The sequence below is a fragment of the Ovis canadensis genome, chromosome 14 (assembly GCF_042477335.2).
Source record: "Ovis canadensis isolate MfBH-ARS-UI-01 breed Bighorn chromosome 14, ARS-UI_OviCan_v2, whole genome shotgun sequence".
In the NCBI taxonomy this organism is placed as follows: Eukaryota; Metazoa; Chordata; class Mammalia; order Artiodactyla; family Bovidae; genus Ovis; species Ovis canadensis.
In genome coordinates, this window is record NC_091258.1 from 29123182 (window position 1) to 29151128 (window position 27947).

At 36.0% G+C, this 27947-nt stretch overlaps 1 protein-coding gene and 1 pseudogene across 4 annotated transcripts in view; both read left to right on the forward strand.

The window, feature by feature from the left end:
• PHKB (phosphorylase kinase regulatory subunit beta) overlaps positions 1-27947 on the forward strand; it is a 232519-nt gene that overhangs the window by 43077 nt on the left and 161495 nt on the right. For all 4 annotated transcript variants that reach the window (XM_069549785.1, XM_069549787.1, XM_069549786.1 and 1 more), the window contains 3 exons: positions 1504-1603; positions 10604-10711; positions 13961-14041. In XM_069549785.1, coding sequence (XP_069405886.1) covers positions 1504-1603; positions 10604-10711; positions 13961-14041 — 289 coding nt within the window. The remainder of the gene's footprint in view (positions 1-1503; positions 1604-10603; positions 10712-13960; positions 14042-27947) is intronic.
• LOC138418431 (cytochrome c pseudogene) lies at positions 2052-3617 on the forward strand (annotated as a pseudogene).

A 27947-nucleotide genomic window follows, 5' to 3' on the forward strand; every position in this document is an offset into this window, starting at 1 on the left:
GAAGAATTCTTTATTGTGGCTAAATTATTGTGGGATATTTTAGTCTTGGTATAATGCTTGTGGAAATTAGGGGCGGAGAAATTGCAGTCAAGGTAATTTTAGAAAAATTGGATTTTGTTTCTTTCTGAATTATTTCTTTGTTTTTTATGAAGTGGGAATTATATGCAGAACATTTCATTGAGTTCATTTTATTCCAGATGTGCTGTTTCCTTTCTTTATCAGTGCCAAGTCAAATGTTATCCACTCCATAATTTGCCTGTTAACACTTGGTTCTGACATCATGGGAAAAAAGATCACAGAGCAGAATCATACTAGCTATACCTTAATACCTGCATGTGAAAAGAAGAATGATATTCTAATGACAAATAGACATTTTTACTGACATTCACCATACTGTATTAAAATGATCATTGTTCTTTCTACTGCTGGTATATGAGGTCTGTAATTGAAAGAGGAAGTAATTATAGTTTACTTTTTATGGGGAACAGGTAGTGTTTTTTGTCAAGTGAGGATGATAGCTAGATATTTTACTTATGATTTAGTAAAACAATGAATAAGCTACTTTTACTTTTTCAAGAGTGTATAACATCTTTTTTGAAGGCCACTGATCAATAATAAAAAGTAACTTAAAGATCGAAAAACATCTTAACCTAATTTAATATTTGTGTCAGCTTTTTTTTTTTTTTAAAGCAGGAGTTGTAAACTGTAGTCAATTGATTTTAAACTAAGACCTGAAAATATAAAACTTTATGCCCAAATACATCATTATCATCCTGGATGCATTTTTGTTTGAAGGCATTGCTGACTGAAGTGCCCATTCTGGCATTATTAAACACATAGCAGAGCAAAGAAGACACAGAAAGTGAAAGTGAAGTTGCTCAGTCGTGTCCAACTCTCTGCGATCCCGTGGATGGTAACCTACCAGGCTCCACGGTCCGTGGGATTTTCCAGGCAAGAATACTGGAGTGGGCTGCCGTTTCTTTTTCCAGGGGATCTTCCCAACCCAGGGATCGAACCTGGGTCTCCTGCATTGCAGACAGATACTTTACCGTCTGAGCCGCTAGGGAAGCCAAAGAAGACATGGGCCTACCTTAATCTACACTTCTTTGGATCCAAGTGATCATTGCATAATCTAAAAGGATTGGTATTTAAAATTGCCTGTGCTCTGTGAATGGTGAATTTAAAAAAAAATCCATTGGTAGGTTTTTCTAATATAAAAATATCCTTTAAAGTTTCAGCCAAGTCAGTGTTGAAAATATTGTACACTATTTTTAACACAATTAACTTACTTCCTTAAGACAAGGGGAAATTTGCACAATTTCATCATCAGTTTTTTTTTTTAAGCATTTCTACATCTGCTGGGAAAATGGAGTTTCACTGTTACAGAATTAGTAGTTGTCACCAGAACATAGGATTAGCCAGATAAATACTTAATTATCAAAAGCTCTGCTTCCTTTTCAAATGCATTTCCAATTTGTTTCATGAGTTATCTCTCTCACCCAGGCGCATTGATGATGACAAGGGAAGGACCCATGAGCTGGAGCACTCGGCTATAAAATGTATGAGAGGAATTCTGTACTGCTACATGCGTCAGGCCGATAAGGTAAAACACTGTAGTATGGACTGAAATTCTCACATCGTTCTGAGGGATTAATTTAACCAGTATAGCAATAACATCTTCTGAAGAAGGATGTACTTTCAAAAGGTAAAGCGACGTCCTGGGGGCAGTCTGGATAGATTAAAACAGCTCTGCCTTCCCAGTCCAGGGTTTTGAAATACTGAAATTGAAGAAATACCTTAAGCAAAGTTGATTGGGAACTGTTATTTGGGCTTGAATTTGTATTTTGCATCTGATGTTTGCTCAGATAAATAGTTTCTAAAGAACCTCATGATATGCATAATTCTAACCAATATTGTATTAAATAAGAAAATCCTTATCAAAATTCCTTTTATACATGTCATTACTCTAATTGAACTTCAGTTTAGAAATGTAATAATTCATTCGTTTATGTATAAAGAGGGCGGGAATTAAAGGCTTAGAAAACAGCAGACTGTTAGAAAGCGGGACGTTCAGCTTGTGAGCGGGAACTTCTCGGTTGCGCACAGAAAAAGAACGATTTAAAAATGGGTGATGTTGAGATGGGCAAGAAGATTTTTGTTCAGAAGTGTGCCCAGTGCCATACTGTGGAAAAGGGAGGGAAGCACAAGACTGGGCCAAACCTCCATGGTCTGTTTGGACGAAAGACAGGTCAGGCTGCTGGATTCTTTTACACAGATGCCAACAAAAACAAAGGTATCACCTGGGGAGAGGAGACGCTGATGGAGTATTTGGAGAATCCCAAGAAGTACATCCCTGGAACCAAGATGATCTTTGCTGGCATTAAGAAGAAGGGAGAGAGGGAGGACTTGATAGCTTATCTCAAAAAAGCTACTAATGAGTAATAGTTGGCCACTGCCTTATTTATTATGAAATAGAAGTGTTTCATGACTTTTTATGTGTACCATATTTAAATTTATCTCATACACTAGAATTCAGATCATGAACGGAGGATGGAATAATTCTGTTGGACAGTCCTGATTTAAATAAGATTGGCCTGTGGCTAAACAAACAAACAAACAAAAAAACCAGCAGACTTTACAGGATTATTTTGGAAATTAAACAGTGTACATAATAAAACTTTTTAAACTATAAAACTCTATAGAAATATAATGTGATATTCCTTCTACTTACCTACATCTCTGTGTTTTCAGGTCCTAATATATTGTGGTACGATATTAAATTTACATCGTGGTTCCTCAACAACCACTCCCACATTTGATAATTTATTAGAAAAGATACACTTCAGTAGTTAATGCAGGCAATTTTAATGACTTAATATTTTGTGTATCTCTATCATATGGATATTATATTAAGTTTTTGTGATAGCACATTTTTTAAGACCTGACCTGAAGTCAAAAATGCAAAAGAAAAAAAAATCCTATATATTCTGTCACCAAAATATGGCAACAAAAAAAATTAGCTTGCAGAAAGTAAATTTATTCACAAGTTGATAATAGAGATATATGAAAAACCTGTAGTTTGTCTACGGAGATTTGACTTTGCAAAGCATTATTATAAAGGTTTTTCAGTGCTTGAAATAAAGTAATATGTCATATTGACATTTAATATTTGAATTAAATTTGTATAACATATTGAAGTAATTGTGATTAGTTTTTTTTGTAAGTGTGAGAAGTTTCACATTTATCATTTCGTGAATTCTTTTGTGTAAATTCAACTTTTCTCTCAAGAAAACATTGTGTGAACCGTGAATTTCATGTGCTTGCTAACCAGGTTGACATACTTAAGTTACAATTGTTTATCAAAAGGAAGAAAATGATGTACTATAAATTTTTTCTTTGTGATTTGTTTAATCTTCTTAATGTCCTTTTCTAAATATTATTCACCTTTACTAACAAGTAGTCATAGTTTGGTATTCTTTTGAATATAACTTGAATGTAACTTAAGCTGTCTTTGAATTCCTTAAATTACAAAGGATTATCATTTTTTGCCTTACGTGAGTTGTAAGAAGGTACAGATCACATTAGGATCACATTTGGTATTTCTGCATACTACAAAATGTAGAATTTTATAAATTTTAAAATAGTGTTATTGGTATAATCTTTCTTGAACCCCGTAACGTTACAGTAGGAATAGAAGATATTGCTACAACGCACATAGGACTCAGTAGACTAAACCATGCACGCAGCTAATTACCTCCCACCATACCTTCACCTTGGTGCTCACTATTTCCTTCATGATTTCATAGCAGTAGACATTGTTAATACTTTTAAATGAGTGCTTTTATCTTTTGGCCCTTAAAACTAAAGTGTATTTGTAATGTTCATGTGCTGTTTGACCTTAAAGCTCATCTTCTGAAGTAAAATCATGACTTAGTGAAAATTTTTTGCTTCTCATTGTAAAGCATGCTTCCTGATGTATTTTCTAATAATACTACCTAAATAGGATGTTTTAATTTATTTGAGTGAATAGTTTTCCTTGATTTGAAGAATATAGAGCAATCTAATTTCTATTATTTTCTTTCTGCTTGTATTAATTTCTACTTATCAACATTAGTTATTTTTTACCTCTAGGTGTTCATATACCTATTTTTATTAATACTTCTTAAAGAGGAGCATTCAGATTTCAAAATCGATTCAATTTGTAGTTCATAGTTCAGAAAATAGAGATCTGCTTTACAGTAGCCTATGAATGTTGCTGTCCCTAACTGTCTGCATAAAAAATTTATTTCCTGAAAATGCTGCCTAAGTACTTTCTAATTCATGAGAAATCATTAAATTTTTATAAAATTTATTCTTCCTGGATTCCCTTATGAGATGATTTTCCTACCTCAGTGTATATTTTAAGCCTATAAATTAAGGATTTTTTAAGAGTATTTTGTCATCACAAAGTACTCAGTACCTTTTCCTGAATGATAAACTTGCTTATTCACAGTAATTAAAATTTTGCCAAAAAGTCTAAATAAAATACAGAAGGAAAAAACATTATTCTAGAATTCTTTTAATCTAGAAATTCTTACTTTGATGAATAATTCTTTATTTTTACTTCCCAGATGCCAGATATCATACAATACTAATTAACATCTTCTTGATTTTGGCTGCTCTCAAGAGTATTTTTGTGTATATTTTTATACAATTTGCTTCATTAATTTTCAAAGTTTATTGAATTTGGGTCTTTTTTTTCCCCTGAGATTTTATTTTATTATTTTTTTTAATTTATTATTATTTTTTAATTTTATTTTTTCACTTCACAGTACTGTATTGGTTTTGCCATACATTGACATGAATCCACCACAGGTGTACATGAGTTCCCAACCCTGAACCCCCCTCCCACCACCCTTCCCCATATCATCTCTCTGGGTCATCCCAGTGCACCAGCCCCAAGCATCCTGTATCCTGTATTGAACCTAGACTAGCGATTCATTTCTTACATGATAGTATACATGTTTCAATGCCATTCTCCCAAATCATCCCACCCTCTCCCTCTCCCACAGAGTCCAAAAGTCTGTACTTTACATCTGTGTCTCTTTTGCTGTTTGTCTTTTTACAGCTTTAAGACTCAAAGGATAATTATATAATTCACCATTTGATTATCTTTGATCGTTTAATAGTTGCCTTTCCTCTGGCACAGTCATTGAATATAAATTCTCATGCTGGGTACTTATGTGTCTTGAAGACAAATGACAAACACTGCTTTGTCACCTGAAGCAATCACTTTATTAAACTAATAAAATCTTATCCATTTAGATACATATCAAGTGGGCAAAATATATTTTGTTTTAATTTAACCGCATTTTTGTCTTAAGAGCCCAGAAAAATGTTCAGTGCTTTGAGATAATAGTCATGGTACTGTGAAAGTAGTGACCACCTTGATTTCTATATTTGTGTAGCCTGAGACTGTTACCAGGAGTTTCAGATACTGAGATGGGGTAGCCATCTCACCTTTTCTGAGTTAACACAGAATAGCTTGGTCACTACATAGATGGAGTGTGTACGTCCATACCGTTACCCTCATTCTCTCATTTCTGATTATCTGCTGATAGTTCCTGGCTTTACTTTTGTTGATTTCAACCTTAGGGAGGGCTTGCGGATAGCTCAGTGGTAAAAGTAAAGACCTGCCAATGCAGGAGCTGCAGGAGATGCAGGTTGAATCACTGGGTCAGGAAGGTCCCCTAGAGGAGAAAATGGCAACACAATTCAGTCTTCTTACCTGGAAAATCCCACCAACACAGGAGCCTGGTGGGCTGCAGCCCATAGGGTCCAACAGAGTTGGCCTGAGCATGCATGCATAACATAACATATGTGTTTATATAGGGCTCGTGGAGGGGTGAAAAGGTGTGTTAGCCCTCTAGTACTAACAAATTTACTGTGATGATCTAAATGTTCTCTGTTACTATATTGAATAGTACAGAAACCACTAGTTACGTGTGGCTTTTGAGCACTTGATATGGGGCCATTGTGACTGAAAACTTGAATTTCTAAATTTTATATAATTGTTTGTATCGTCAAATCTATGATTTTTCCAGTATTCATGTATGAATGTGAGATTTGAACTGTAACGAAAGCTGAGTGATGGAGAACTGATGCTTTTGAACTGTGGTGTTGGAAAAGACTCCTAAGTTCCTTCGACAGCAAGGAGATCAAACCAATCAATCCTAAAGAAAATCAGTCCTGGATATTCATTGGAAGGACTGATGCTGAAGCTGAAACTCCAATACTTTGGCCACCTGATGTGAAAAATTGACTCCTTGGAAAAGACCCTAATGCTGGGAAAGATTGAAGGTGGGAGGAGAAGGGGATGACAGAGGATGAGATGGTTGGATGGCATCACCAACTCGATGGACATGAGTTTGAGCAAGCTCTGGGAGTTGGTGAAGGACAGGGATGCCTGGTGTGCTATAGTCCATGGGGTCTCAAAGAGTTAGACATGACTAGGCAATTGAACTGAACTGAGTTCAATTTGTCACGTATAGCTAGTGGCTGCCATATTGGAGAGTATAACTTCTTGAAGCTTGAAAGATAGTGGGAGATACAGAAAACTAATGCAGATGGTGATTGCAGCCATGAAATTAAAAGACGCTTACTCCTTGGAAGAAAAGTTATGACCAACCTAGATAGCATATTCAAAAGCAGAGACATTACTTTGCCGACTGAGGTCTGTCTAGTCAAGGCTATGGTTTTTCCAGTAGTCATGTATGGATGTGAGAGTTGGACTGTGAAGAAGGCTGAGTGCCAAAGAATTGATGCTTTTGAACTGTGGTGTTGGAGAAGACTCTTGAGAGTCCGTTGAACTGCAAGGAGATCCAACCAATCCATTCTGAAGGAGATCAGCCCTGGGATTTCTTTGGAAGGAATGATGCTGAGGCTGAAACTCCAGTACTTTGGTTACCTCATGCGAAGAGTTGACTCATTGGAAAGGACTTTGATGCTGAGAGGGATTGAGGGCAGGAAGAGAAGGGACGACAGAGGATGAGATGGCTGGATGGCATCACTGACTCTATGGATGTGAGTCTGAGTGAACTCTGGGAGTTGGTGATGGACAGGGAGGCGTGGCCTCCTGTGATTCATGGGGTTACAAAGAGTCGGACACGACTGAGCGACTGAACTGAGCTGAATAAAAACAAATAACTGGAGAAATAAATAAAGGATAAGCACCCTGATATGGGAGTCCAGAGTAAGGAATTTTAGTTGGGGTTCAGAAGGGACTTTATTAAAGAAGATCTTTTTAAGATAAGACTTTAAGGATGAGAAGAAATTGGAAGATGGAACAGAGAGTATGGTTCTGTGTGCTTCCTTAGCCAAGTAAAACAAGTCAAGATCATGAATACTCAGATACTATCATCATTTATATCTTTTCAAAGAGACAAGAAAGTCATTGCTTTTATTTGGCCTTGGAATACGGAATGAGGCAGGGCAAAGGCTAATAGAGTTTTGCCAAGAGAACGCACAGGTCATAGCAAACACCCTCTTCCAAAAACACAAGAGAAGACTCTACACATGGACATCACCAGATGTTCAGCACCGAAATCAGATTTATATTCTTTGCAGCCAAAGATGGAGAAGCTCTATACAGTCAGCAAAACAAGACCAGGAGCTGACTCTGGCTCAGATCATGAACTCCTTATTACCAAATTCAGATTTAAATTGAAGAAAGTAGGGAAAACCATTAGACCATTCAGCTATGACCTAAATCAAATCCCTTATCATTATACAGAGGAAGTGAGAAATAGATTTAAGGGACTAGATCTGATAGATAGAGTGCCCGATGAACTATGGATGGAGGTTTGTGACATTGTACAGGAGACAGGGATCAAGACCATCCCCATGGAAAAGAAATGCAAAAAAAGCAAAATGGCTGTCTGAGGAGGCCTTACAAATAGCTGTGAAAAGAAGAGAAGCAAAAAGCAAAGGAGAAAAGGAAAGATATCAGCATCTGAATACAGAGTTCCAAAGAATAGAAGGAGAGATAAGAAAGCCTTCCTCAGCAATCAATAGAGGAAATCAAAGAAATAGAGGAAAAGAACAGAATGGGAAAGACTAGAGATCTCTTCAAGAAAATTAGAGATACCAAAGGAACATTTCATGGAAAGATGGGCTCCATAAAGGACAGAAATGGTATGGACCTAACAGAAGCAGAAGAGATTAAGAAGAGGTGGCAAGAATACACAGAAGAGCTGTACAAAAAAGATCTTCACAACCAAGATAATCACAATGGTGTGATCACTGACCTAGAGGCCAGACATCCTGGAATGTGAAGTCAAGTGGGCCTTAGAAAGCATCACTAAAAACAAAGCTACTGGAGGTAATGGAATCCTGAAAGATGATGCTGTGAAAGTGCTGCACTCAAGATGCCAGCAAATTTGGAAAACTCAGCAGTGACCACAGGACTGGAAGAGGTCAGTTTTCATTCCAATCCCAAAGAAAGGCAATGCCAAAGAATGCTCAAACTACCGCACAATTGCACTCATCTCACACGCTAGTAAAGTAATGCTCAAAATTCTCCAAGCCAGGCTTCAGCAATACGTGGATCATAAACTTCCAGATGTTCCAGCTGGTTTTAGAAAAGGCAGAAGAACCAGAGATCAAATTGCCAATATCCACTGGATCATCGAAAAAGCAAGAGAGTTCCAGAAAAACATCTATTTCTGGTTTATTGACTATGCCAAAGCCTTTGACTGTGTGGATCACAATAAACTGCAGAAAATTCTGAAAGAGATGGGAATATCAGACCACCTGACCTGCCCCTTGAGAAGCCTGTATACAGGTCCGGAAGCAACAGTTAGAACTGGGCATGGAACAACAGACTGGTTCCATATGGGAAAAGGAGTACGTCAAGGCTGTATATTGTCACCCTGCTTGTTTAACTTCTACGCAGAGTACATCATGAGAAACGCTGGGCTGGAAGAAGCACAAGCTGGAATCAAGATTGCCGGGAGAAATCTCAATAACCTCAGATATGCAGATGACACCACCCTTATGGCAGAAAGTGAAGATGAGCTAAAAAGCCTCTTGATGAAAGTGAAAATGAAGAGTGAAAAAGTTGACTTAAAGCTCAACATTCAGAAAACGAAAATCTTGGCATCTGGTCCCATTACTTCATGGGAAATAGATGGGGAAACAGTGGAAACAGTGTCAGAGTTTATTACTTTGGGCTCCAAAATCACTGCAGATAGTGATTGCAGCCATAAAATTAAAAGACGCTTACTGCTTGGAAGGAAAGTTATGACCAACCGAGACAGCATATTCAAAAACAGAGACATTATTTTGCCAACAAAGGTCCGTCTAGTCAAGGCTATGGTTTTTCCTGTGGTCATGTATCGATGTGAGATTTGGGCTTTGGAGAAAGCTGAGCTCTGAAGAATTGATGCTCTTGAACTGTGGTGTTGGAGAAGACTCTTGAGAGTCCCTTGGACTGCAAGGAGATCCAACCAGTCCTTTCTAAAGGAGATCAGCCCTGGGATTTCTTTGGAAGGAATGATGCTAAAGCTGAAGTTCCTGGGATTTCTTTGGAAGGAATGATGCTAAAGCTGAAGTTCCAGTACTTTGGTCACCTCATGCAAAGAGTTGACTCATTGCAAAAGACTCTGATGCTGGGAGGGATTGGGGGTGGGAGAAGAGGGGATGATAGAGGATGAGATGGCTGGATGGCATCACCGACTCGATAGACGTTAGTTTGAGTGAACTCCGGGAGATGGTGTTGGACAGAGAGGCTTAGTGTGCTGCTATTCAGGGCTCACAAAGAGTCAGACAAGACTGAACAACTGAACTGAACTAATGTATCATTCTATTCATTCTTTGTTCCTATTCATCTTATCCTTCCAGGGAAATAGTAGTAGACTTACTTGACATATAACTTTATTAGCAGATGTTTGCAAAATTGAATTAATATCTGCTTGTCCTTGGAGTTTATCTCCTTTTGTCATTTAATACTTACTTAATTTGTATGCTAAAATGATTAAATTTTACATTGAGTTAATATGTAAAAATATGGCCTATATTCTCTTGGAATTGGTGCCTTAGTAGTGACAGTATGTGTGGTGAAAGAAATAAAAACATGTTGACAGGAGCATGGTTACAATTTGTGATCCTTGGAGAAAGAAAAAGCATTTGGCGTTTTGAAAATTTATTGAATTAGAATGTGGCCTGAAGCGCTCTTTCATTGAGTGTCATGTAAGCATTTCCAAATAGCAGTACAGTGGGATACAGTTTCTGAAATCCAGTCCCATAGAGGAAACCATTATTTGAGTCTAAAATAAGATGCAAAACATTACAAAAGGCAATGCTTATAGATTAACAAGCCTTTTATTATACTTCAGTTATTTGTGAAGTATCAGTTAAGTATTTAACAATCATGTTAACTGTATTATGTTAATAATCATGAGTTTTATCTATTTTGTTTCTTTAGAAAAAGTAACATTCTGCTTTGTTCTATCCTGTCTATAAGCTGTAGTTTTCCCCATTAAAAAGTCTCTTGAAAAATGTATAGTCTCTGATTTTGGATGAATGTGAATTAGTAGCATCATTTAAATTTCATATTTTATTCCAGGTCCAGCAATTTAAGCAGGATCCACGCCCAACAACATGTCTTCACTCTGTGTTCAATGTACATACAGGAGATGAGATCCTCTCCTATGGGGAATATGGTCATCTTCAGGTAAAAAGAGAAGACTATACATTTTCTTCTGCAGTTTTACTCTATATCATAGAATGTTTGAGGCTATTTACATTTTTACGAAATTAGATTTACATTTCGTAAAACTTTAATTGTTCAAAATGCAAGTAGAGAGTCAACCATGAAATGAAGACATCTCAGTGGAACTGAATTAGTTATTGTGATTGAGCATTAAATATTATTGCATTCTTGGTCCAAAAGCAAAAAAGGGCAGCTGGAGAGATTGTAGTACTACTATCTAGAAGAAAGGATCCTACAGCTTTTTCAGTGACAAAAGCTTGTGCTCATTATCAAATTTAGAGGAATTTCAGTATTTAGGAACTAGGGAATAAAAGACAACTGACAGTAATATAACAACAAATAATAGGTTTTTGTTCCATCACAGTCCATTTCTAATAAATCAGCCTTCAATGATTCTAAAAACGTACCACTAAAATAATTCCAAAAGGCATAAAGGCATTAATGTAAATTTTATATGCCCAGAATCCACTGTAAAGCTTCATATTTTGTTTTCATTTTTTCTCTCCCATCTGTGTACCCCTGTGCCTTGTGTCTAATGTACAAGTATTATATAATGCTATTTATCTTTAATGGATTTTCTTCCGCTTCATCATTTGGTTCTGTTGTCTTTAGAATAGAGCACTTACTATTCATATATTCCTTACTAAAACATGAGTATCCTTTTTATAGTTCCTTTCTCTCTAGAAACCTGAAATGTGTTACTTCCAAATGACTCCTCCAAACATAGAAAGTTCAGTGTCCCCATTTCTACCCAGCAGAAACTCTTAATAGTTATTTGTAACCAGTTCTATGGAGATTTAATTGTACATAAATATATAGTTGCTCAGCTGTGTCATAATTTTTCAAATAATTAGGTTTTCTGTACCTTTTGCTTTCACAGATATGTTTGCTATTTGACATAGAGTTTTTAGAAGATAATGATTCATTTATTTTTGTATCTCAGAATTTAAACTTAAGTGCCTAGCACATGCTGCTGCTGCTAAGTCGCTTCAGTCGTGTTTGACTCTGTGCGACCCCGTGGACTGCAGCCTACCAGGCTCCTCCGTCCATGGGATTTTCAAGGCAAGAGTACTGGAGTGGGTTGCCATTGCCTTCTCCTATAACTGCATACTGATACACCAATTCAACTTACTGCTATGGGGGAAAAACACCATTTAATGAGACATAAAGACAAAGCACAAACCCAACTAAGGGAACACACGCTGTGGACCACAGCACTGCTATGACCAGAGCAAGTGGGGGGACGGAGGAGGGGAGATGGTTGGGTCAACTACAGGCTTGGGAGCGGCAGGGCGGGGTCTGGATTGACGACAACTAAGCAGACAACAGGATGAGACAGGAAATCAAAACCAATGATGAAAGCAGACACACCGTCAGAGAACTCCAACAGCAAGGAAAACATATAGAACTGTTCTTTTACAAATATTTGGGAAGAAATCAAGCATGAAACCACAGAGAAATTGTCAGAGAATTTTAAATATCAACTAATTAGCCAATGATGCAAATTATAGAAACACATAGTGGGTTTCAAGTAAATGCTGGTCAGCCAGTTATTTGGTAGTCCCGTACATTTTGCCACTTACGGATATTTTCTCACAGAAGCCTCCTAAAAATCATAGCAGAGAGTTCTTGAGATATTGCTATAGTTGGCTGTCAGTGGAAATGAAATTTCTTTGAGATCATTTCTGACAGGCCAGTGTCAGTGCTATATGAGAATATTTGGGTGACCCAATGGGATGAAGCTCTTGCTTACTATGTTCTGAGAAAAGTCACTCAAGAGTTAATGTTGACCTATTATAAAATGCCTTAAACTGGAATCCTCCATTTTCTTACGTGGCCCACTTGGATCTTGACAAGACCCTGAGACCTACTGGACTTTGAGTGCTGGGAAGTCAAGAGACATTCCGGATAGTCCTGTTTCCTGAGAGAGTTACCCCCACTTGCAGGCCCTGGTGGCACACAGCTGCTTTATCCAAGGCATCTAGGGCACGAATAATTTTCTGCCCCAACTGTCTGTTATTCAGAAAGGATTGGAGGAGAATCAGCGAAGCACAAGGCAGCAGGGCTGTTAGTGGGTAATAATCTTCTGGGTTAGAATTATATGATAAGAAAATTATGTCTTACCTCCTCTTTGTTTTTACCTCAAGTTAATTGTTTCCTGGCTAAATTAAAAATTTTCACTTCTTCTCATTTATTTGTTTATTGGATAACTTTATTGAGATATAATTCACATAATATACAATTTGCCTATGTAAAGTATATAGCTTTTTAATATATTCACAAAGTTGTTCAAACAACATTGCAGAACATCTTCATCACCCCAGAACAAAATCCAGTACCTGTTAGCAGTCACTCCTCATCTCCTTCAAAGACCCCCACTGTAGGCAATTACCAGTCTACTTTCTGTCTGTATGAACAAGCCAATTTTGTACATTTCATATAGATGGAATCAGGTACCATGTGGTCTAATGTGACTGATTTCTTTCTTTCAATGTAATGTTTTCAAGGTTTGTCCATGTTGTGCTATTTATCTTTCACTGCTTATTTCCTCGAGAAAATGTATATAGCCCATTCAGAATTCTATGAGAATCTTTATTTTTGGTTAAAGGGGACATTATTGTCTTCTTTTGTTTGTTTTGTTTAGAGCATATAATGTTTATCTTTAATAGACTAATAAACTAAAAGAAAAAGCCTCATTTTTAGAATACTTTTTTCATAAATATATTTTAAATGTTTGATTAATATATTCCTACAGTTGCTGATATAAGTTCTGTGTTCTCTGAATATAGGATGTGCTGCCTGTTATTTGTGGTGGCATAGTCCTAATGTCTTACTGCCCAATAATTTTTTCATTTACACACAGTTGAATTGGATTCACATTACTTAGCTGCCCAAGGGACAAAACTAAAGTAGAAGTACTTAAATCTACAGTTTCAAAATAAATCTTACAAAGCAAATGTCATAAAAAATACCCCTGATCAGCTGTTAATAACCATCACAGTGAATTTGAGGATTTTAGAGTTTTATATACCAAGCTGAGATTTTATTATGAACTAAATCCACAGCTCCTTTATTTTTCATAGGAAAGAAAGCAGTTCTGTATGCTGCTACAAGAGCAAATGACTTATAATTTTAGCTTTTACATTTAATTTTGTAACATAGTATTTTTGTGGTTTTCTCTAACCTATTGTAGTGTTCTTTGGTTTTCAGATAAATGCAGTTTCCCTCTATCTGCTTTACCTTGTGGAAATGATTTCCTCAGGACTCCAGATTATCTACAACACTGATGAGGTATGATTTTCCCAGATTCTGTAGTACTGAATTTCATCTCTGAGAATACCTTTTTTCTTTTACTTTTTAAAACTTATTTTTAATTGTGTCAGTTGGGTTATTTTTAAATTCATATAGTCAGATAAGGGATTTTGAATGCTCAGTTAAAAAGTCTTTACATTATCAATGCAAAGCACTTTAAAAATAAACAAAATATGAAACAGTTGTAAAACTCTACTATGAAGGCTTTATTTCAGGTATTCTGAAATAAAACCTTGTAACTTTCAGAAATTTTAGTAACTATAAAAATAAAAGCCTTTCCAGATTTTCTCAGAATTATTGTCTTCTTTTCTTTTGTTGCTTTTTGTAACCCATCCTTTTAATAGTAAAAACTCCTTTATCATGTTTTGTTATTTTTGTTTGACTTCAATAGAGTTCTTAATTTTTTTCAAGAGATAAATATATGTTTTTATTCTTATTAGGAAATTTGAAAATAACTCTATCACAAAGTTGAGAAATTTTTCATAGGCCCTAATGCTTGAAAAAACATACAGACAGACCCATATGCTAACATATGTTGAACTGTGTCACAGTTGAAGTAAAAAGCTATTATTGAGATGGTATATATAGTGAGAAGGGCATCCCTGGTGGCACAGCGGTAAAGAATCTGCCTGCAAGGCAAGAGAGGTGGGTTTGCTCTCTGGGTCAGGAAGATCCTCTGGAGAAAGAAGTAGCAACCCACTCCAGTATTCTTGCATGGGAAATCCCATGGAAAGAGGAGCCTGGCGGACTACTGTCCATGGGGTCACAAAGAATCAGACACCACTTAGCGCCTAAACCACCAGCATATACAGTGAGAATTCTATCAAAGAGTAGATATATTATATAGTTATGTATTAGTTATTATATCTTCCTAAGATCCATGCATGAAGAACAGTTTATCATACTAAACAGTAAAGTCATCACTGGACTGCACTCGGGGTGCTATGAAATTGGTACATGTAGCCCTGCCTTCCAGTAGTTCATAATCTTATACATCCACTGTGCCTTTTTAATACACATAAGTAAAACCTATTTAGAAATATAGCTAAATAATAAAGAAGTAATAATAATAATAAATAACAGTAACTACTTATAGTTTCTTCTGTTTTATTTATCAAAGAACTACGTGTTTTCATTTCATCCAACTAGTTCTCAGTTTTTATAGTGTTGTGAAATAGTGGTGCTCAAATATTTTGGGTGGGGGAGGGGTTGGGAATCAGACCAATCTTACATATATATTAACTAAATACAAAGTTCACCTAAATCAGTCCTTCTGTTTATTAATAGAGAGAACTCATTTATATCTGTTGGAGGAGGCAAAGTAATGAACTACCGCATGGTATTCTATGTTACATTCTATGACATACTCCATAAATAACCTAAAAGTAGATTAAAAGAAGCAAGAGCTGTATCATTCAGAATGGCTCCCGAGAAACTTACTTTATTTAACATGAAAGAACCTCACATACCCCCATCAGTTCAATTCAGTTCAGTCATTCAGTCATGTCCCACTCTTTGTGACTCCTTGGACTGCAACATGCCAGACTTCCTGTCCATCACCAACTCCCAGAGCTTACTCAAACTCATGTCCATCGAGTCAGTGATGCCATCCAACCATCTCATCCTCTGTTGTCCCCTTCTCCTGCCTTCAATCTTTCCCAGCATCAGGGTCTTTTCCAATGAGTCAGTTCTTCACATCAGGTGGCCAGAGTATTGGAGTTTCAGCTTCAGCATCAGTCCTTCCAATGAATATTCAGAACTGATTTCCTTTAGGATTGACTGGTTTGATCTCCTTGCAGTCCAAGGGACTCTCAAGAGTCTTCTCCAAGACCACCATTCAAAAGCATCAATTCTTCGGCACTCAGCTTTCTTTATAGTCTCTTTCACAACCATATATGACTACTGGAAAAATATGAGATTTTATTTTGTGTTTAATTTTTCCTTCCTTTTTGTGGAAAGGCTTCATTAGATGAAAAGATTCATAATTCTTTAATAAAATAAGAGACGTTTTAGACTTTGATGACCCCGAAACTATTAAGTCTTAAAGAACACTTTGAAAGTAAAGATTTACAAAGGGTGAAATTTTGTCTTTCCTGTTACATTTTGGATTTGCTTTTATTTTTTATTAAACTATTAAAAAATGTTAATTGTATGTTGTGTGTTAGATTATATCTGCTAAATCATTATAAATGGAGATGGAAAAATGCCTGTATGATTTTAATGTCCCTTTTCTAGTTTTATGCTATTATATGACTCTAATTTTAGTGTGCTCTAATGGTTGATCACAAGTCAGAGTATCATGTCAGTTTTGAAAACAGTAACTTCAAACATTTTTCTACAAGCTTAGAATTTAAGTGGAAATAGGGGATAACACTAACTGGGGATTACTAATAGGAGATAACTAACTAACCGGGGATAACACTTGGAGTGGTCATAGAACCAGTTGTACTGATGGGAATTTGTCAAATGATCCTGCGAACTCCAGTTCCTTTAGATAAATATGTTTGAAGCCTTGTTTTCTCAAGAATGGTCAGATGATTATTTCTTTAGCTCTTTGGTGGAAGTGTGTAGGTTGTAAGCCTTTTACATAAAAATACTATACAAATCTGTAGGTGTCTGTTCAACATGAAACCTGGAAAAGTCTTTTATGCCAACTGTGTATCATGTGCCATTTCCTTTTTATTTTGCAAAGATGCCTTTATCATCAAAACCCAGAAGATCTTTTCAAATGCTTTTAGATCGGATGACATGTGGAATTAATTTCTTGCTATATAAACTACCTATTTCTGAGTAACAAATTGCTTAGAGCTTAGTGGCTTAAAAGAGCAAACGTTTATTATCTCATAGTTTCGGTGAGTCAGGAATTCAGGAGACACTAATCAGGGTGTTGCTGACATGGAGTCTCTCATAAGTTGGATTCAAATAATCAGCCAGATTTACAGTTAAATGAAGGCTTTATTGAGCCTGAAGGGGCCCTAGGATGGTTCACTCACATGGTTGTGGGCAAGAGGCCTCTCCATAGAACTGCTTGAGTGCCTTTTCTATATGTCAGGTGGCTCTTTTCAGAGAAAGTGATTCCAAAGAGCAAGATGGAAGTACAGTGCTTTTTTTTACAACCTAGTCTTGGAAGTCACCCTCCATCATTTTACAGTATCCTCTATCACATTGGTCAGTCTTAAATCAGTGTGAGAGGGGACAGCACAGGGCATGAATAGTAGGCATTGGGTCTGATTGGGAGCCAGCATACTAAGCAATGGTTTCTAGGTGACCTTTGTTAGATACTTTAAGATATGATTTTTTCTCTCATATATTGGGACTTTAATTTCAAAGATAGGTTTTTAACTTATTATTTAGTGAGTTTTAACTTTTGCCTTGTTTGCATGTTTTCTCCTTAAAATACTACAGATCTTTTTTTTTTTTCTCCCATTTATTGTGTAGATACTTTAGTGTTACAGACTATCTTTTGATGTGAAATGGTTTTCAAGCTGAACTTGAGGGGTTTCTGTTTTTTAATAGTTAGAATAAATCTATAATTATTAAGGAGTTACAAGGTATTCTTAGTTCCTGCTTTTCAACAATGTACACACAAAAATGAATAGGTTACTCAAAACTATTTATAGATGTTTTCCTCTAAGAATAAAAAGGTATTATTATTCTTGTTTCTCAAATTTATGGGAAGCAATAATAATGATAATAGTAGTAGTTAACTCTTAACATAATAACATAACACTTAACATAATAGTATTTATCACTTGCTATCATTGTTCAAAGTACTTTGCACATATAAACAATTTTAATCTTCACAAAACTATCAACTTGGTATAGTTATTATCTTCATTTTACAAATGATGAAAATAATGGAGAGTCAGTCATTGACAGTGCTGGGATTTAAACTGTGCTGTCTGGCACCGGAGTCCATTCATTCTATTGATAGTGTTCTATCTCTGCTTCTTCTGTACAGATGTGAGTGACACATGTCGTGTGACATCTTCATGTTCAAGTATTGAGGGCAGCCAGGATGACTCAGAGTTTGCCTGTTTATTCATGTCTTGCATGTTCACTCCATCATGCATTTTTGCATGAACCATGCTTATTTGGCAAATATTTATTGAGTTTCTAAACTAGACCAAATAGAATATAGCAGTGAAAAAAGATATTAGTCTATAATGCCATGAAATTTGTTTTATAATAAGGAAAACAGAATTAATAAATACTTAAATATAGGCTATAATGTCCAGAAGTGATACATAATTTTTTTTAAGCATGTAAGGAGGAAAATAGAAAATAAAACTATAAAACTGTTTAAAGTAGAGTTATCAGGACAGGCTTTTCTGGAAAAGAGCTTTTGAGCAAATACCTGGATGAAATAAGGAAACAGATTATTCAAGCTATGGTAATTATCAGCTAATGTGTCATAGAAACATGGCAGAATGCCATTAGGTTTAAATTGCTTTATACATTTCTTAGGTAAACTGCGTTAGTTATGCTCATCTCATCTTTTACATGTTGTACGTTTTTTGTCTGATATGTTCATTAAGTTTGCAAATGTGATTGCGAATTTATTTTTCTCCATTTCTGTAGTTTTCTGATTTATTAGTATGTATGTATGTGTGTGTACTTGTACATGAATATGTATGTGTATATCTATATGTATGTATAAATATATACACGCATATGTATGTGTATGTTTTTATAAAATTATAGGCACATGATTTGAGATTATTGTACTTTTTAGTTGGAAATATCCCATTTTAACTCCTATTAAATTTCTTTGTTAAAATTTATCCTGAGAGACCAGGTTCTTTTCATTAGTGTTTGTATGGCATTTCTAAAACTTTCATTTATTTTAAAACTGTGTTCTTATTTGTATCTGGTATCTTTTATAAGCATCATATAGTTATTATTTTTTAAATCTAGTCTGGCAATCATTTTCTTTTAATTGGAGTACTTAGTTCATATACATTTAATGTAAATATTGATATATCTTGGTTTAAGTCTTTTATCTTTCTGTTTGTTACTGGCCTTATCTATTCTTTGTATCCTTTTTTCCTTATTACTTTTTTTAAAAAATTTATTTGTTGTTATACCAGTTGTCATATTATTTTATAGTGGCTACTTTAGAAAGGACAGCAACTTCAGAGTCTACTCTGATTTATACTTTGACTGCTTTCAGTTCAGTTCAGTTGCTCCGTCGTGTCCAATTCTTTGCAACCCCATGGACTGCAGCACGCCAGGCTTCCCTGTCCATCACCAACTCCTGGATCTTACTCAAACTCATGTCTATAGAGTCAGTGATGCCATCCAACCATCTCATCCTCTCTTGTCCCCTTCTCCTTCTGCCTTCAATCTTTCGCAGCATCAGGGTCTTTTCCAATGAGTCAGTTCTTTGCATCAGGTGCCCAGAGTATTGGAGTTTCAGCTTCACCATCAGTCCTTCCGATGAATATTCAGGACTGATCTCCTTTAGGATTGACTGGTTTGATCTCCTTGCAGTCCAGGGAACTCTCAAGAGTCTTCTCCAACACCACAGTTTAAAAGCATCAATTCTTCAGCATTCTGTTTTCTTTATAGTACAACTCTCACATCCATTCATGACTACTGGAAAAACCATAGCTTTGACTAGATGGATCTTTGTTGGCAAAGCAATGTCTCTGCTTTTTAATACACTGTCTAGATTTGTCATAACTTTTCTTCCAAGGGGGCAAGCGTCTTTTAATATCATGGCTGCAGTCACCATCTGCAGTGATTTTGGAGCCTAAAAATAAAGTCTGACACTGTTTCTATTGTTTCCCCATCTATTTGCCATGAAGTGATGGGACCAGATGCCATGATCTTCGTTTTCTGAATGTTGAGTTTTAAGCCAACTTTTTCACTCTCCACTTTGATTTTCATCAAGAGGCTCGTTAGTTCTTCTGCTTTCTGCTTTACAGATCATTTAAGAACCTTACCACATTTTAGCTCTACATACCTACTTATCACCTACTATTGTGGTTTTGTTTGCATTTATTTTAATACTACATGTATTTTTAAACTGAACAAAACCTCAATATTATTGATGTTTACATCAATATTGAACTATATATTCGTTCATCTACATTTACTTGTGTGTAAGTCATTCAATTGTGTCCGACTCTTTGTGACCCCCATGGTCTGTTAGCCTCAGGCTCCTCTGTCCATGGGATTCTCCAGGCAACAATACTGGAGTGGGTTTCCAGGCAAGAATACTGGAGTGAGTTTCTGATTCCTTCTCCAGGGGATATTCCTGACCCAGGGATTGAACCTGGGTCTCCCGTATTGCAGGCAGACCATTTATAACTGTACATATACCTACCCATGTACCATTGTGACAGTCACCTTTCTTTCCTGGGATATTCTGTCTGGGATCATTGTCCATTCCTTATTTATTATTTTTTTAATATCTTTGTTTCCATTTTAATTTTGAAATATATTTTAGGGTGACAGTTATTTTCTTTCAACACTTTAAATATGTATGTTGTTGTTAGACTTCCATTGTTTTTTTTTTAATAAATCAGCTTGAATTCCATTGTTTCTATGAAAATATTGTCTACTCGGGCTGCTTTAAAATTTGTATTTGATTTTTATTAGTTTCACTAAGATGTGCTAGCTGAGCTGTTCTTTGTATTTATCCTCCTTGGGGCATGTGGAAGTTTTCAAATATTCTAGTTTAATATCTTTGATAACATTTGGGAATTTCTCACCTAGGGTCTACTGAAATATTGTTTGTGCTGCATATTTTTTTTCTTTTACCAAGCTACTTGTATATTCAACCCTTACACTTTGTCCCATATCTTTTTATCTCTTTTTTTCTATCCTTTTCCCTATCCCTTTTACTATTTTTATAAATGTAAAAGAATGTTCAAACTACCACACAATTGCACTCATCTCACACACTAGCAAAGTAATGCTCAAAATTCTCCAAGTGAGATTTCAATAGTATGTGAATTGAGAACTTCCAGATATTCAAACTGGATTTAGAAAAGGCAGAGGAACCAGAAATCAAATTGCCCACATCTGTTGGATCACAGAAGAAGCAAGAGAGTTCCAGAAAAACATCTACTTCTGGTTTATTGACTACACCAAAGCCTTTGACTGTGTGGATCACAACAAACTGTGGAAAATTCTTAAAGCCATGGGAGTACCAGACCACCTTACCTTTCTCCTGAAAAGTCTGTATACTAGTCAAGAAGCAACAGTTGGAACCAGACATGGAACAACAGACTGGTTCCAAATTGGGAAAGGACTATGTCAAGACTGTATTTTGTCACCCTGCTTATTTAATTTATACACAGAGTACATCATGCAAAATTCTGAGCTAGATAAAGCCCAAGCTGGAATCAAGATTGCCGGGAGAAATATCAATAAATGCAGATACGCAGATGACACCACCCTTATGGCAGAAAGTGAAGAAGAACCAAAGAACCTCTTGCTGAAAGTGAAAGAGGAAAGTGAAAAAGCTGGCTTAAAACTCAACATTCAAAAAACTAGGATCATGGCATCTGATCCTATCACTTCATGGCAAATAGATAGGGCAACAGTGGAAACAGTGAGAGACTTTATTTTCTTGAGCTCTAAAATCACTGTAGATGGTGACTGCAGCCATGAAATTAAAAGACGCTTGCTCCTTGGAAGAAAAACTATGACAAATCTAGACAGTGTATTAAAAAGCAGAGACATTGCTTTGCCAACAAAGGTCCGTCTAGTCAAAGCTGTGGTTTTTTCAGTAGTCATGTATGGATGTGAGAGTTGGACTATAAAGAAAACTGAGTGCTGAAGAATTGATGCTTTTGAACTGTGGTGTTGGAAAAGACTCTTGAGAGTTCCTTGGACTGCAAGGAGATCAAACCAGTCAATCCTAAAGGAAATCAGTCCTGCATATTCATCGAAAGGACTGATGGTGAAACTGAAACTCCAATACTTTGGGCACCTGATGCAAAGAACTGACTCTAGGAAAGACTGAAGTCAGAAGGAGAAGGGGATGACAGAGGCTGAAATGGCTGGATGGCATCACTGACTCAATGGACATGAGTTTGAGCAAACTCCTGGAGTTGATGATGGACAGGGAGGCCTGGCGTCCATGGGGTTGCAAAGAGTTGGACATGACTCAGCGACTGAACTGAACTTTGATTTGGAATTTTTTGCTTTTTTATCTTCACATTCATCATTTATCTGTAATCCAAATTCTCTTTTTTTAAATCCACCTAAATTATGTGGTGGGTAAATATTGGTTTGTCATGTAAGATAATTTTTTTATACTGCTTCATTCCATTTTCTAGTTTTTGTTGGGGATTTTCACATCAGTATTCTTAATGGTTATTGGTATATATTTTGTTGTTTCTGTTTCTTTGTATAACATCTTTGACTTTGGTGTTAGTTTAATAAAGGCCTCATTCAATTGGTTAGGAATCATTTCTTCCTCTTTCTTAGAAGATTTTGTGAAGGATTTAATTCTTGTTTAAACATTTGGTAGAATTCATTGATGAAGCTGGCTATTGTTGTTTAGTCACTAATTTGTGTCTGACTCTCTTGCATCCTTCTAGACTGTAGCCGCTGAGGTTCCTCTGCCAGTGTTATTTCCCAGGCAAGAATACTGTAGTCAATTGTCATTTCCTCCTCCAAAGGATCTTCCTGAGCTAGGGATCAAACCCAGGTCTCATGCACTGCAGGCAGATTCTTTACCATCTGAGCCACCGTGAAGCCTGAAGTTGACTGGGTTTGGGTTTCCTTGCTGTGAGGATTTTTGATTACTGTTTCAGTGTCTATTCAGATTTTTGGGGTTTTTTTTTGAGTCAGTGTTGGTAGTTTGTGTCTTTCCAGGACTTTGTCCGTTTCATCTAGGTTATGAATCCTTTTTTTTTTCCTCCAAAGTTGGCTTTAATATCTCCTCTTTAGTTCCTTAGTTTAGTCATTTAAATCATAGCTCCTCTTTCACTTGGTCAGTTTGGATAAAGATTTATCAGTTTTATTGATGTTTTCCAAGAATCAGCCTTAAGTTTTAGTGATTTACTGTTTTTCTATTCTCTATTTTATTTATTTCCTCTGTGGTCCTTATTATTTCCTTTCTTCTGGTTGAAGGGATTTATTTTGCTCTTATTTTTCTAGTTTCTTAAGGTAGAAGATTAGGTTATTGATTTGAGATCATTCTGCTTTTCAGATACAGACATTTGTGGTTATAAATTTCCCTCTTCAGCCTGCTCAGCAGCATCCCATTATTTTTGTTATATTATGGTTTTATGTTCATTCACCTCAGTGTATTTCTAATTTCCCTTATGATGTCTTCTTTGACCCTTTGATTGTTTAGCAGGCTATTGTTTCATTTTCATATATTGGTGAATTTTCCAGATTTTCTTGTGTTGTTGATTTGTAATTTCATTCCATGGTGACTCAAGAATAATTTGGAGTGATTTTAGTATAATTATTGAATTAAATAATTTGATATAATTATTGAATGCAATTCTTATTATTATCCTTTTCAACTCATTTTTTAAAATTTGGGTTCCTTACTGTAATTTCTACATCTTTACTGATTCTCCCTGTTAGTGAGATGTTGTTCTCACCAAATCATCTTTAGTTCTTTGTAGATGTATGTAACTCTCCTTTAACCTTCGCTTCCTACTTTTGCAAAGCTTTAAGTTCAGATGGAGGTGTGAGATTATGACTCAGGTCTTTTCTAATTATGAGCACAACTGTGTGCTGTGCTTAGTCGCTCATTCATGTCCGACTCTTTGTGACCCCATGGGCTGTAGCCCACCAGGCTCCTCTGTCCATTGAATTCTCCAGGCAAGAATACTGGTGTGGAATGCCATGCCTCCCTCCAGGGGATCTTCCTGACCCAGGAGTTGGACTGGGGTCTCCTGCATTGCAGGTGGATTCTTTACCAGGTGAGCTGCCAGGGAAGCACAACTGTACACACGTGCATATCCTTATGGCTTCCCAGGAATATACTGGAGACTTACGCAGCCCACTGTGGACTTCTCATGGCCCAACTTTTAAAAAGAAAGTTTTTAGATAGTTGGAATATTAAATAGTTGCCACTCAATATGTCTAGGCAGCTATATAATATATGCCTAGGGGAAAGGCTGTATGCATTGTACAAGCTCCAGGTCAGATCATTTAAAGAAAACCTCTATGAGTGAATGTATCCAGGAAGCTGTCAGACTCTTCAAATAGTGACAGTTTACCAAGACAGTGATTTGGGTGAGTTCCAAACCTTTTTTGTTCCTTCTGGTGGCTTTAGTGTGCTAATTTTCATAACTACTATGAGGCTACAATAAAGCAAGGGAGAGGGAATAGAAAATAGAGCAATTCAGTACATTCCAATGCTTAGTCTACTTACATGAGATTTCAGTTACGTTCTTTATTTAATGCTCCTTGCATTGTTACAAGCTCTTGTTTAAGTTTCAGAGTTCTGAAAAAGTTGATTTTTATGATTTTTGTCAGTATTCCTATTGCTTTTATGGATGACTAGTTTTTCTGAGATCTTTGCTATTCTCTGAATTGAATTCCCATTTGTAATTATTTTTAATGTAACTTACTATTCATTCCTCACCCCGCCAACAGCTTTTTATCCTGAAGTTTACTCTTTCTATAAACTCAGTTAACCCTAATGTATTTTTATAACTGCAATAAAAAATAACTTAATTGTATATCTGATATTTATATAATATTGTTACATCAATTGTACCTCAGTTTTTTAAAAAAGAAGCTTCAATATTCTGCAAACATTTTATCACATTTAAACATAATGTAAATAGCACATTTAGTGGCCGTCTGAGATTCTGTACCATGATCAGAAATGTATGACTAAATGCCTACTGTTCACTCATTCTCAAATATTGAGTGAACACCTGTTGTAAGCCAGGACTTTGCTTAGGCATTGTGTCTTTTATAACAGTAGTATTGGTATACAGTTTGTTTTGCTGAATAGTTATACTAATTTTTAATGGTATATTTGAGAAGTTCTTAGAATTCAGCTATTGCTTTGATATTGCTTGTCACTTCAGTGATTTCACAATCAATGAATTTTTGGTTATGTCCAAATTAGTGTCTTTGACTTTTTAAAAAAAACTAACACAAAACTATCAAGTGATTACATAGAAATGCTCTTTTAATTTTTTTGGCTATATGGCTGTTATTGAATAAATTTAAGGTTGTCATATTTAATGAAGCTTGTCATATGAATATCTGAAATTTTTCTTTCATTCTGGCCCTTCTAATATCTTAGTTCATTATGAAATAGTAGACTATTTCATTCTGTGTCTGTTGAGGATTACTGCAGTGGCTTAAATGAAAGGCGCCTGTTTTTCTCATATAATGCAGTGTTGGAAATGGTTAGCTCCTTGGTCCATCAGTTTCTCTTCTCTTCATCATCTCAGAATGGCTCCTGTAACTACTGGCATCATGGCAGAAAGCAGGGGGAAAGGTTGATAAAGTTGATGTATTAGCTACTTTTAATCAGAAGTAGCCGTTTTTGTCAGAAACATCAAAAGCCTTCCAAAAGTCCCCAAGAGACATCTTCTTATGCCGTCAGAGCTATTGTAAGGCCACCTCCAGCTGAACAGGCAGATTGGGAAAGCATTTATTTCTTTTTCCAGTCTGTATAGTCTTGCTCTCCAATAAAAACAGAATGTGGGCCATATATGTAATTAAATATTTTTAGTAGCTAAAATCAAAGTAACAGATGAAATTTGTTTCAATAATATATTTAATGCATATATCTATGATGTCATTATTTTAATGTGTAATAAATAGAAAAGATTGATGATATATCTTATATATTCTTTATGTTGTGGTAGATCTTCAGAATTTTTACACTGAAAGTTCATCTCAACTGGGACTAGTTGATGGCAATCAGCCACATGTGGCTAACGGCCACCTCATTTATTGTACATTGTTGTTTGCTTTCTTTGCTTGTCCATTTACAGTGTGTTGAGTGTTCACAGTGTAAGTGTATAAGAATCAGGAAATTACTTTGCTTGAGATATTCTCTTACCCTTTTCTCTCACCCCAAAACTCAGTTTTTCTTGATTAAAGAAAGTCTATTTTACCTCATTTTGTTTTGTTGTGGTGGTGGTCATGTCTTAAAGAGATTTAGTGCCTCCTAAGCCAATGATAGATTTGACAAACCCAGATAGTATATTAAAAAGCAAAGATTACACTTTGCTGACAAAAGTCTGTATATTCAAAGCTATAGTTTATCCAGGAGTCATATATAGATGTGAAAGTTGGACCATAAAAAAGACTGAGCACAGGTGAATTGATGCTTTTGAGCTGTGGTGCTGGAAAAGACTCGAACGGGTCCCTTGGCCAGCAGGGAGATCAACCCAGTCACTCCTAAAGGAAATCAACTAAATCTCCTAAATATTTATTGGCAGGAATGATGCTAAAGGTGAAGCTCCAATACTTTGGCCACCTGATGCAAAGAGCTGACTCATTGGGAAAGACCCTGATGGTGGGAAGGATTGAGGGCAAAAGGAGAAGAGGGCGGCAGAGGATGAGTTGGTTAGATAGCATCACCGACTCAATGGACATGAACTTGATCAAACTCCCGGAGATGGTAGAGGATAGGGAAGCATGGTGTGCTGCAGTCCATGGAGTCGCAAAGATTTGGACACAACTTAGTGATTGAACAACAAGCCAACCATATACACACTGATATATAGATTGATCAGTCAGCCAGTTCAGTTTAGTCACTTGGTCACTGATAAATACAGATATTTTAAAATAGAAAAAATGTTGACCTGTTGATGGAAGATTGTCCTCTAGAAGACTAGTCCAGTCAGATTCACTGTTTTAACTCAAATTCAATGCTACCATTCTGTGTCCCACATATCACTCCCATCCCATGCTCTCTTTCTCTCTCAAAACTCACATTATTCATACCTTAAATGATAATCCATCTCTCTCTTGGTGATTCTTATGTATATATAATTTAGACTGTTTTAAAGTGTTATTTTAGAGGTATCTTGTTATGATGTATTATTGTTACTTGTTATTTAATATGCAAATTATTACTCACAGATGGGTAAACTTTTTTTGAAATACTGCACCTAGTTTGGGTTGCTGTGATCTATGTTGAATTTACAGGCATTGGAGAGGATTCAGATTTTTTTATTTAGTATTTGGAAAAGAGGGCCTTGCAGATCTTTTATTAATATAAATGATTTCCAATAATTGCTAAAAATGGACATACCCAGAAAGACATATTTGGCATAGATGATCTCTTGATCTCTTTTCTAAGCCAGTCTCTGAATTTTAAAAAATAACGGTTTATTGACCAAATAAAAATGTTTCCCACACATAAAAATTTGTTTCTTGTTCCACATTTATCTTCTGAAATTTTTTAAATTGAATTTTGTCTGCTAGTTTTTGTTTTTAAGTGTTTTCCATTAAATTAATTAATTAATTTTTATTTTTAAACTTTCTTTTTGGCTGTGCTGGGTCTTCATTGTTGCACGTGGGTTTTCTTTAGTTGCAGCAAGCTACTCTTCATTGTGGTCCATGGGCTTCTCATTGCAGTGACTTCTCTTGTTGGGGAACACAGGCTCTAGGTGTGGACACAGTAGTTGTGACACACGGATTCTAGGGCACATGGGCTTCAGTAGTTGTGAAGCATAGGTTTAATTTCCCCGGTACACATGGCATCCTTCCAGACCAGGGATAGAACCTGTGGCTCCTGCATTGGCAGGTGGATTCTCAACCATTGGACCACCAGAGAAGTCCCGCTTGTGTGGTTTTGATAGGATATAGAAGAGATGGGATATTTAAATGGTAGTCATAGGACTAAAATAGATTTTTAATTGTTATTGTGATAGCTTCTAAATTCAAGATAATGTTGGGGAATTTAAAAAGATTTTTTGACTATAGT